The 12559-nt window shown below is 43.1% G+C and overlaps 1 protein-coding gene across 1 annotated transcript; it reads left to right on the forward strand.

Moving 5' to 3' along the window:
* The first annotated feature begins 2547 nt into the window (after positions 1–2547).
* cstf1 (cleavage stimulation factor, 3' pre-RNA, subunit 1) lies at positions 2548–12181 on the forward strand. The gene is made up of 6 exons (XM_084021956.1): positions 2548–2594; positions 2952–3166; positions 3248–3525; positions 3610–3807; positions 3994–4384; positions 10466–12181. The coding sequence occupies exons 2-6, from the start codon at positions 2998–3000 to the stop codon at positions 10723–10725; spliced, it is 1296 nt and encodes a 431-aa protein (XP_083878082.1). The 5' UTR covers positions 2548–2594; positions 2952–2997; the 3' UTR covers positions 10726–12181.
* The last annotated feature ends 378 nt before the right edge of the window (positions 12182–12559 follow it).

Below are 12559 nucleotides of genomic sequence, written 5' to 3' on the forward strand. Positions count from 1 at the left end.
CAGACAAGTATCGTTCCCTTGGCAACCGCCAAACCCAGACTCGCCTATCAGATTACCCGATGGAGAAGCGTGATTGGTCCCTCCAGAGAACGTCTCCACTGCTAGAGTCCAGTGGCGGAGTGCTTAACACCACTGCATCCGACGCTTTGCATTGCACTTGCTGATGTATGGCCCACCATGACCTCTGAGCACTATGTGCCTCAGCATCTGTTGACCCCGCTCCGTCATTTTATGTGGTCTACTTCTTGGCTGAGTTGCTGTCGTTCCCAATCGCTTCCACTTTGTTATAATCCCACTGACAGTTGACTGTGGATTATATAGGAGCGAGGACATTTCACGACTGGACTTGTTGCACAGGTGGCATCCTATCACAGTACCACGCTGGAATTCACTGAGCTCCTGAGAGCGACCCATTCTTTCACAGATGTTTCTAGAAATAGTCTGCATGCCGAGGTGCTGCTTTTATACACATGTGGCCATGAAAGTGATTGGAACACCTGATTTCAATTATTTGGATGGGTGAGTGAATACTTTTGGCAATATAATGTATCTTTAAATGTTTTGCATAATACAGCTTGCTGTTACTGGAAATGACACCGCTGAGAGTGGTGAGACTAAACCAACCACTTTCATATAAAACTTAAATATGTCATTGTTAAAATAGAATATGTGTCTGCTTTATTCTATTTTCTTTTTCTTTTAAAAGTTTAAAATATGAAAAAGACAATCCTGCTCTCAATAGCCCTGATGTATTCGATGTTTTCAACGCTCAGTATGTCATCATGTGGTATCAACTATGCATTACCAGACGACATCTGCTGAAAGAAAACACATACTTTTTTTATATCATTCCACTGCTACAGACTCCAGTTGGTCTCCAAGGCAACTGCAGGCTGATCCACTGAGAGCATGCTTTGTGTTGACATGGCAACTAGACACCTCCTACCAGACATTTTTTCTACCATCCTCACACAGCTCATTTCAGGCATGCTTTTGAGGTACTGAGTCAGAGGAGATGTTTTTAAATCAGAGTATGTGTATAGTCTATATGGACATGCACAGATGTCTTCTCCAAAACAGTCAGTAGGCGTTTAATCTGTTGATGGATAATATTTTGGCTGTGTTACTCAGGTTACTAGGATACAGGGTTCAGTCAAGATTTACAGCTGATGGTCAGCAGTGACCAGAGAAAGAATGTGTTCTGCTACTCCTCCTGATCTCCCAGTTGCTGCAGTTATTTAGACATTTCCCCAAAGGATAAAGAGATTGGAGTGAGATTATTAGACACATGTTGGGTCATAATACTGATGTTGACATGATCCCAGTAGGCACAAATTAATCCTTTACAATGCTCAAATGGCTAATGTCATCATGCAAGAACTACAACTAAAGTACATCTTCAATCTCACAATTTTACTTCATTTTGTGAAGACTGAAGGTGCCTGCCTCTGCACTTATTGATAGACAACTCTTCAAGTCATGGCCCTGAATCGAAAGTATCCAAGGTAAATATCCAGTGTGCTTTATCAGTGTCTGAACGGGTCCCTTGCAGAATTTTTGCACATGATGACAGATGTATGAAGAGGCCCATCTGTCTAATAGGCTAAGTCACCATCAACCATCTGCATGTATTACACACCATTTCTGCCTTTTTTTTTGCCAGCGATGAGCCACATTGCAGGAAGTGGCAACCGAGAGATTGTGTGTGGGTGGGTGCTGAATTGCTGGAGGCCTGTATCCACTTACGTGTTCACTTGTGCCTTTTCTGCAGATAAAGTATAAGCTGCCTCATGCTCCACTTTTGCCTTAAGCACCACTACCAGTACCGCCAATAACACAGTGTGTGTACCTGTTGGTGGTAAATTGTGCCGATCACAGAAGACATCTTCTAGCATACAGCTGTCAAGCACCAAGTACAGCAACAAAGCTGTGCTCAATCCTGGACAGAATTTTACAGTTTGTCTTTCTTCGCGTGTTTGAGATGGTGTGCTTTTGCACCCTCTGCTGGGTCATTAGTGTAGGCCTACGTATCTGTGCGACACATCGAAATGATGTCCACCGACCAAGGGTTACTGAAGCACAGTCAAACACAAAGCATGGCATTGGCAACACATACATATTGCCGTGTTATTTGCATGATTCATTCATGTTGTTTATGCACTAGGTTTAGTTAATTGTCGCTGTTGATTTTTGCTTTGACGGTTAAAGAAAGAAAAAAAAAGAAAGAATGGTGCTAAATCTTTTGACCCGCACTAAAGGCATGTTGCCTTTACGTACCTTGTAAATGCACCATCGGGTACTATTTGTGTAGCTCAATGACAAAAGGCCATTATATCAACGACATTTATCTTTTTTTAACGTTTCCTTTTAGATTGATTTATTATGCGAACGTGTTCACCAAATACTACTTTCCACGTACATTTCACTACACAAGTAGCCTTTTACGTCCATATTGAATTATTAACCATGCGCTTAAAAGTGGAAAATTCAGTTTATCTTGAAGGCAACCTCTTCCATTGCTGTGACGCAGGACGCAAATACGTACAGCGTAACGCACGTTTGGGTCCAGGAGCGCCATTGAAAGTTTGGAGAGGGTTGGATATTTTTTTGTTTTAATTGAAAATGTAATTTTCAGCTCGTATCCTTAAACGGCACATGATGTCGTTGTTGCACAGTACAGACCTCCAGCCAGTTTGGCGTTTAAATGCCCGTATACTGCTGTTGTTTTTGCTCTGTCTTGCCTGGAGCAACAAAGCTAATATTGTTAGCAACACTACTTAGCACAAGTTCCATTCATTCGCCGTAGCTAACGGCTAGTTAGCTACAACTTGTGGTAGATGTGGTAGCAAGCAGCTCGTTTAGATAACATTGTCGTCTTGTGAAACAGAAACAACTTAACGGCGGCTGACGTAGGCATAAGATTAACTGGTGACATGTGTCTTCTGTTTCAGGCAGCTAAGTCGACACTGTTAACGGCCCATTTCTGGTCAACCCATCATGTATCGCATCAAACCGACTTTGAAGGACCGACAGCAACTGTACAAGCTTATTATAAGCCAGCTGCTCTATGACGGATACACCAGCATCGCCAACAGTCTCATCACGGAGGTCAAACCACCGAATGTCGTGTCGCCCTCTGAGCAGCTGATGCAGCTGGCAAAGATAGGTAAGACTCGTCCCCTCCGTGTCTGCACGTTTGAGCGACGTGTGAGGAGTCCTTCATCGTGCAATGTCCAATCTTTTTCAGGGATGGAGAATGATGACACTGCAGTTCAGTATGCTATTGGGCGCTCAGATACGGTGGCACCTGGTGTGGGTATTGATCTGGAGTTTGATGCTGACGTCCAGACCATGTCCCCAGAGGCGTCGGAGTATGAGACCTGCTATGTAACATCCCACAAGGGCCCATGCCGCGTCGCTTCATACAGTCGCGATGGCCAATTGATTGCCACTGGCTCTGCTGACGCTTCCATCAAGATCCTGGATACTGAACGCATGCTGGCCAAGAGTGCCATGCCTATTGAGGTGAGGCAGATTTGCGATCGGCGTACACTGCGTTTGTATAACTCCAGCGTGTTTACGTTTACTGTTTTTGTCTTTGTGTGCCAGGTGATGATGAATGAGACAGCGCAGCAAAACATGGAGAATCACCCCGTGATTCGAACACTGTATGACCACGTTGACGAAGTCACCTGCCTCGCCTTCCATCCGACTGAACAGATTCTCGCTTCTGGCTCCAGAGATTACACACTCAAACTGTTTGATTACTCAAAGCCCTCTGCAAAAAGAGCATTTAAATATATACAGGTCAGGTTCTGTACACGGCACACTACACAATTTGTCATAGATTTGGGAAAATAACAATTGTTCTATTGAAAGTGGAGATACCAAGTTACGTAAAATGGACAGAGCTAACATAAACAATGCTGGGAAATCACAACATTTAAGTTTTTTAAAACTGACTGCTACAGTAATCCAACCCTCTCTACACAGGAAGCAGAAATGCTGCGTTCCATCTCCTTCCACCCATCAGGCGACTTCCTGCTGGTGGGAACGCAGCACCCCACCCTCCGCCTCTACGACGTCAACACCTTCCAGTGCTTCGTGTCCTGCAACCCGCTGGACCAGCACACAGACACCATCAGCGGCGTCAGCTACAACCACAGCGCCAACAGCTACGTCAGCTGCAGCAAGGACGGCAGCATCAAGCTGTGGGACGGCGTCTCCAACCGTTGCGTGACCAGCTTCGATAAGGCCCACGACGGCGCTGAGGTCTGCTCTGCCGTCTTCTCCAAGAACTCCAAGTACATCCTGTCCAGTGGTAAAGACTCCGTGGTCAAACTGTGGGAGATCTCTACCGGCCGGACACTGGTCAAGTACACGGGTAAGGAGAGTGTGTTTGATAGAACCACAGTGGGAGTGGTTTTTATTTAAATGGAAAATTTGATTTGCATAATGCACTATGAATGCAAAAATACCAGCCTACGCTATACAGAAAAGTGCTTCTAATGTTTGTACAGTTACAAACATACAGTATGCTACACACAAACACAGGAAACATATACATCAATCAGTGTGTCTGTATGCATGCAGATGTCCAATCAGTGTTGATGGTGAATGAAGTTCACTGAAGCAATACATTCCTCCTTCAGAATTTTTATTAAATGTCATGAAGTTGCGATTACACGACTCTGCGAGGGCTTTAAATTTGACACGACAGTGAAGACACATCGTAGAAACGCTTTAGAGTCTCTGTGCAACACGCCCCGAGGAGAGAGGAGTAAGGGGAAAGACGGCGAGAGAACTAAGATTTAACGAGCTAACGTTAAGTTGGTAAGAAAATTCGCCAGTAACTTTATTCTGTATTGATATTCATGGCCAAGGTATTATAGCTGTATCCTGAAATAATCGTCCGGATAACCGAACTTCAACGTTAGAGGACTCAGTGGGCCTTAAATTAAATGACTGGTGAAGTCTAGATTACATCTAAAGATAATCAGTAAAAACAGATTTTAATGTTCAAACTTAACTTATTTTTACTTTTCACAATAAAAGTTTGACTTGGATTCACTCAGCAGTCAATTCAGTAAATTTGCAGACAATAGCCAAAAATATTCACTCTGGGATCATCCACCTGAATCTTTTATTCCCAATCACTTAAATTGCGTGTTATTATGCAAAATAATCATAGATGACAGTATCAAAGTAAAAGGAAGACATTAAAATATAAATTACTGTTTACACTGACTTCGGATGGTATTTTGTATACCATCTGCAATAACAAAACAACAAAAACAAGCAGTGTTGGTAGTGTGTATCAGTATCGACCAAACAACGTGTCTAATGAGGCATTGTAAAATGGAACAGGGTAATGGTGCGTCATAGCAGTTAATCAAAGCACAGAAGCTCAAGTTAATTGCACTTCATTACAAATCCAGTGGTTGGTGCTATTGTATAGCCTGTGTGCATTTGTTGTTTGGGAGCATTCAATCCAACGCTGTACGTGGGTTTTGTTTCTATGACAATATCTTGACAACGTATCTAATTTAATGGACCAGCATCGTCCCATTGCTTTTATTTGGGCTACTATCTACAATCTACTTGGTTCACATTGTTTTTCACCGTGAGCACCACCTGAGTGTGTTAAGACCAACCTGAACAGAAATACTATTTAAGTACAGTAGGAAAATGTTCCACACATCTCTTGATTATTACAGAGACTGTTTCATCACACTGACGACGTTATAAGGAACGTGCTTAGTGTCGCAGCTGCGGCTGTAATTCTTCTAATAACTGTCGTGGGAAAGCCGACCAAGTTCAGTGACCGATGACATCATCTTATCTGTAGTTATTTCGTCAGTTCTTTGAGTGTGTGAATGTGTTTCCTTGAATTAATGCAATGTGGACTCTTATTCAATATTAAGAAGAAAATGACATCATTAGGGCTGGGTGTTGCTACTGATGAATTAATCAATTCAATTCCGATTCACATGGATTCAATATAGATTAATTTAAAGAGCTTCATGTTTCAATACCAATGATGATTTGTTATGAAATCTATTTTCACAGAACAAATGCTGCAAATTGTACAAAGTCTAACCTTATAATATTATTATTAATTTTTACATAAAAAATTTACCCCAAGGCACTTTTCAATTAATGACCGCACTTCCATTATCATTTTCAAGAACGCTGCATGTCCGTATATCCTTCACATGAACGTCATTACAGCCTCCGTTATTTGTTGGGCATGTAGAGAATTTGACGGTAACTTGACTCTAAATGTCTTGTCCAGTGCAGTTTGGATGGGCTTGGACATCTGATCGTGTTTCGGGCTGATGTCTGCTTAAATGGTTTCAGAGATTTGTGGTAATTCTGACCTCTAGTTTGCCCATCTTGCATATGGCTTTGCTTTTGTCCAACTCGCCTCACACTTTTCAAATCCAAAATGCTGCCAGCCATCTGCCTCGAGGCCCGACGCTGCTTCCAGTGTCATGTTTTGGTTCGCCGTCTCTCACGTGGGCAGACAGCTGTTTGTGTCTACTTGTGAACTGAAATTCTGGAGCAAGTTTTTCCAGGAACGTTTTGGCAGCGCACCAGTTGATGTCAGCTGTAGCATGCTAGGTGGTTTAGCCCTGTTAGCCGGGTTGATCAAACTCAATGGAGCACGATTTTTGATACATTTTGACAATATGCCAGGTTTTTTAGCACATTAACTCTTGAAGTAACAATAAATTAACCTTACTATACAGCCATTGTGTATATATACGACCCTTCAAACATAAAAGTGTCAGTAAGTAAGTGTGCCCGTTACTACTTTACGTCACAGTTTCTGTTCGCCCGTATCACGTGCATTTGCCTGGTTTTTATGAGACTAATTAAACGCAGTGGTGCATGCGTGTACACGTAGCAGTGTAGAATTTTACAAAACTATCCATTTAGTGGTTATCATGTTCCAAAAGTAAATCAGTCTATAGATTATTATGAAAAGCAATTATGAAAATGTTATTACAAAAAAGACAAACGCATACGGGATACGATGACAGGAACGGTACACTACTAAAACTATTTTTTAATACATAACAAAAAAGGAGATTATTTAACAATTATGATAACAGTAACACCATTATTAATGATAATCAGATCAATGAATAAATAGAACAAATGTGGGAACAAATAATAGACCTAATGATGATAATCTGTCAACAATCATAATGACGAAAATAATAATTTCAATTATAATCAAATATAGTAACAATTGTATCAAGGGATAATTCTGTGTGTGCATATATGATCCACGGCAATGAAATTAAAGAGACAGGCAGAGGAAGAAAAAATAATCAGAATTCCTTTATTGTCCGGGGAAATTTGTTTGCCAAAAGGATAAACATTCAAATGATAGTTTCCTGGTTCACTGATAAAAGTGACTCAGCCTGCATTGATTAATACCATGCTGTACCAAAAACACATCATGTGCTGTTGGTGATCTTCCGGTAAGGTTGGTCCCACAGACTAACAGTGGAAAAGCTAGCCTGGAGCCCCGACCCTCAACGCTGCAAGTGAGCACTTAACCTCATCGTCACCGTTGCCTTCAGTTCAATGTGCTGAAGTGAAACAACGAGGGACAAATCAGTGTCTTAATGAGTGCACTGTTTCGTTAGTCACCCCAGATGTTGTATACGAGTCCAGTTTGTCTGCGTTTCACTGCAGTCAGCAGCAATGCTTAGCAAGTATGCAAGTAGGTGTTAGCTGAGGTGTTAAGCCTGTGGTTGGATCGCTCCATGCACCAAGATAATAGTTTTTTTTAAACAATATTATGGGTTGTTCACAATTTTCATCATGTTTTTCTTTCCTGCAAAAATGTCATCCAAATATTTCAAAGTATTTTCCTAAGGCCTACATAAGCAAATCTATTTGTTTGTTCTTGAAGGAATACTTCACCCACAAAATGACCATTTCTTTGTTACATTGAATTCACGATTGTTTTTTTCTCTGCAGGAGAAGTATTTCTTAAAACATTTCAGACTCACAGGGACACTATGCGTGAGCCAAATGCAGTACTTTGCTACTGGGGATCCACTTTTTAAAAATGCCAAACCAAAGTGACCTGGTTCACAATAGATACAAATATAAGAACAATACAAACATTTGGTGGCTCAAAGATGTACTGCATAATGTTAAATTAGACTATGGAAGAATTTCTGCAAATGTATTTGACGACCCAAATGAAATCTCCTGCAACCCACCTTTGGGTGCCGACCCAGGCTGTGGTTGAATAGTCAAAAAATTAGGTCCTCACTCCTATTCCTAACACCTTTTCTTTGACCTCGGGGGGGGGGTGGGGGGAAAAATCGATTCTTAGATGCATCGCGATGTGGATGATTCTTATTCTTATTCCCGACCGGCACCCACTGCATTTACACGGATGTTTCATCATTCATGGCCGAAATAAACACTATTACTGCTTTGTAATTGTTGTGGAAGTCCCAGACACACCGGGAAACTAACCTGCATCAGAGTTTATACCTTTACCCGGAGGGGGATCGGTGAATCTCATACCCCTTTTCCACCAACGCGAACCTAGTTCAGGAACCGGGCCGGTGCCCGTGCTGGTTCGCAGTTGGTTCAACTTGCGAACCGTCTGAGAACCTGTTTGCGTTTCCACCGGCTAGAGAGAGCCAAGAGCCACGTCATTACGTCACTGTATACGTCTGAGGTTTCCCCGCAGCGCTAATTTCAAGCATAGCAGACATGTCTCTTCAGAAAAAGTGTTTATTTTGGCAAATAATACAACAACAATAAAATACACAAAATACTAAAATCACAAAAAAAAATTAAAGTGTAAGTGAACAGTGTGTGATCAATAGATCAGAGTGTTTGATGTTTAGTCATCTGCAGGTTGGACCTCCGTTCATTATCGCCGATGTCCGACAGCTCTACAAACACAAACCAGAGAACAGCGGTTTAATCCCAAACGTGTCCACGGCGCTGCGAACACAGATGTTAAGTCACGTTGGTAGTTGGTAACGTTTAGTGAGGCAACAGCAGTCAGAAAGTGGCATGCTAACGTTGTTGTTAGCAATATCACGCTAGCTGGCTAGCTAGCCGGTCGGCTTACATTACCCGAGGAAGCAAAGCCACTAGTTGCTGCTGTTACGAACGTAATCACTAGCTTGGTAAACTAAACAGAAATGTGTCGTTGGTTTGCAACGAGGTTAAACATTTTAAAAGTGAAACTTACCGGGAACAGTAACGTTAGTAAAACTCCGCACTCCGCAGCAGCGTATTTTCCCCCGTTGCCTCGAACGTTAACCCCGCCCACAGCCCCTAACGTAAGCAAGACCTTCTCCGGGGCCGGTTCCAGCCCAGCAAAGAGTTGGGGCCGCTCGGGAACCAGTTTTCCAGGCCGAGAGCCGGCTCTTTGTCTGTGGAAACAGGAAGAACTGGTTCGCGATTGGGCACCGGCTCCGAACCGGCCCTCAAAATGCCTCGGTGGAAAAGAGGTATCATAGAACTGCATTCACTCACTTCATTCAAGCTGCATTGATTATTGCACTGTTCGTAAAAAGTCATAATTGTGACAAGGAAAAGCTAACAGACCCACTAAATGTTGGAGCATCGGTGCGACCAAGGAACATATTTAGCTGCACTTCACTGATTTTTGGTCGCATGTGCCCCCTAAACTCTGGAGCCCTGGCTTCCTCAAAAAACGGTCCGTGTGTAACACTGATCCCTGCACTGAGCAGCAGCATAGTGCAGAGATAGGCCCCTAGACTTCCAGGGCCCAGGCCCCCGACAGTAATCCTCCCCTAACCATTACCCTCCAGGGCCCAGGTCCCAAGACCTCCAGGGCCCAGGCCCCCGACATTAATCCTCCCCTAACCCTAACCCTGTCATGTTGTGAGAGTTTCAGGTGTTGGAACAAAATGCTCCTGTTTCCTCTGGAAGCCACAGCAGTTTTCGATGTCTGGTATATAGTATTAACGTTTAATTTATTTTTGTTCTATATGTTACTGAAGCCAATGTGAACCCACACCACATACATGGCATCTGGTTTCTCTGTGAGCACTTCCTCATCTGTTCTCATACTCTCTGTTCTCACACTCTTTCTCAGTCATATTGTATAGAAGTCAATGAGAAAATAACCCTACTTCTCACATGGTTTATTATCTCAATAAACACGATTACACTTACAGGTCTGCTTTAATGCACTTCGTTAAGTAAATGATGGTCTATTTAGAGTCAAACAGACCATAATTCATGATATTATTTATGGCAGGCCGCTTGGGTTCATCAGATTGACCAGACGCCCCTCCACAGTCCAAATATGGTCACTTCCGTTCACTGGTTACAAAAACTTGCAACTTCAAAACCATAATTCACACACTGATGGATGATGTCACCATGACTACGTCCACTTAAGTAAATAGTCTTATATTAACCCCCCCTCCTCTGTCTGTTGTAGGTGCGGGGCTGAGCGGCCGTCAGATGCATCGCACGCAGGGCGTGTTCAACCACACAGAGGACTACGTGCTGCTGCCGGACGAGCGCACCATCAGCCTGTGCTGCTGGGACTCGCGCACGGCCGAGAGGAAAAACCTGCTGTCTCTGGGACACAACAACATCGTCCGCTGCATCGTCCACTCGCCCACCAATCCCGGCTTCATGACCTGCAGCGACGACTTCAGGGCCCGCTTCTGGTACCGCCGCACCACCACAGACTGAGACACATCCTGCCCCCACGTTCCTCCTCGGCCTCCTCTCCCTGAGAACATAAGGCTGGACTCTGCTGTCTCCGTGACCTCGGTGAACTCATCACTTTCTTCTGATCTGTGATGTCCATTTCAGACTGCAGTGGAACTTGTGGGACAATACTTAAAGGGTAATTTGGTATTTTTAAGTGTCTAATAAGGACAACATGCGCCAGCCGCTCAAGAGGCTGTAATGTAATCGCTCCGGTCACCTCAGATTAGAAGTGTCTAACTACATTATGGAAGGAACCCTACAACATTTTGGAAACGTGAGTGAGAGTTGGAGAGAGCGCCGATGTTGTCAGTTTGTTGTGTTGGAGTGCAGCAAGTGAAGCTCAGTGACGATCCAAAAGGTTTTCATGGCTGATTATTTACATGATTTACACAATGTGGATGTGACATGAGATGTCAGAATGAGGCCACAATAGCAAACAGACCTGATCAAGTGGGGAAAAAGAGAGAGAGGCTCCTTTTCATCATGCTGTCAGACACTTGTAATAACAAACATAGCCTGTCAGTGAGAAACAAACGTTTAGTTGATGCATGTTGGATGTGAGGAGCTGCCGCATTATTTCATTACAGGCTGTTGACTCTCTCGCAGTACTGAACCCGTGTTTTTAGTCATGGTTGCCGTGGTTACATGGACTTGTGTGATCAGACGTGCCAGGTTGAAACTCCGCTGTGTCACAATATTGACACTTGCCACCTGCCTGATCAGATCGGTTATATATCATCGTCAAAGGAGCGGCTATAAAATGGTGGATGAACATTTAATTTCCTATAAAACTCCCCCGTTCATTTTGCCGCTTACTCTTCCTCCCTGCAGTCCTAGTGGGCCCCGCTAACAAAGGTACGCTAATTCTTTATAAATCCCCTTAACCGCCCTCAGGAGAGGAACTCCCGGGTCGGGGGAAGATGATGGAGACCTACGTTTGACAAATAGTGTGGATTGTGTCTACATGCTGTCCATGCCTCACTGAGATCCGAACTCAATGTGAGCCACGCCGCCTCGGTATGTGGTCTGGCCAATCAAATCCCAATGTCAGATCTGACCTCTGAACGCTTGGTCAATGCGTCCTGGCATGAACGGATGACAAAAGTTCCATTTAAACAAACACAAGTGTAACCACGGCATTAGACAAAACTCTGAGGAAATAGTGTCCAGTTTGAAAAATACTGACGTTACCCTTTAAGTAAAGGAGTTTTTATTGCACTTCTTCTCTTTGGACAACAACACGTCGTGAATGACCGTCTGCTCTTAAAGGAATCCTTTCACTGGACGGAAACTTCAACTCTTCTCACATCTCAGATTTCTCAGTTCTGTGTCATAGTTGACAACATGATTGTTTTCGTTGTCTCTTTCCACTTTTATATTTTGTCTACGTCCTTTTATTGCTATTCAGTCATTTTTATTAAACCATTAAAAGGAACCAGCCTCTTCTGTGAATTTGATCATGCAAAGTTCTCTTTAGAATACATAACCTCAGCTATGGTAACATCCTGTGGGTATTTTAAGACCACAGTTGTTGCAGCAAAAAGTGAGCAACCTGCAGGGAGCATAAATGGGCAATGATATGCCACAACACACACACACACACACACACACACATTTCATTGTAATTATTGTGGTCTATCTGGCCTAATTCACAAACCTAGTAGAAGTTGCCAAAACAGTCTAATCTGAAAATACTTTGTTGTGTTTAATGACATTGTCAAAAAATGTGAAGAACACATCAAGAAAAAGCACATAATATCCCGCCTGCACCCACAGATTGGAAGGTCACCCTGCCCCATCACTCGTCTGCATT

Source organism: Eutrigla gurnardus (genome assembly GCF_963514095.1).
Source record: "Eutrigla gurnardus genome assembly, chromosome: 2".
In the NCBI taxonomy this organism is placed as follows: domain Eukaryota; kingdom Metazoa; phylum Chordata; class Actinopteri; order Perciformes; family Triglidae; genus Eutrigla; species Eutrigla gurnardus.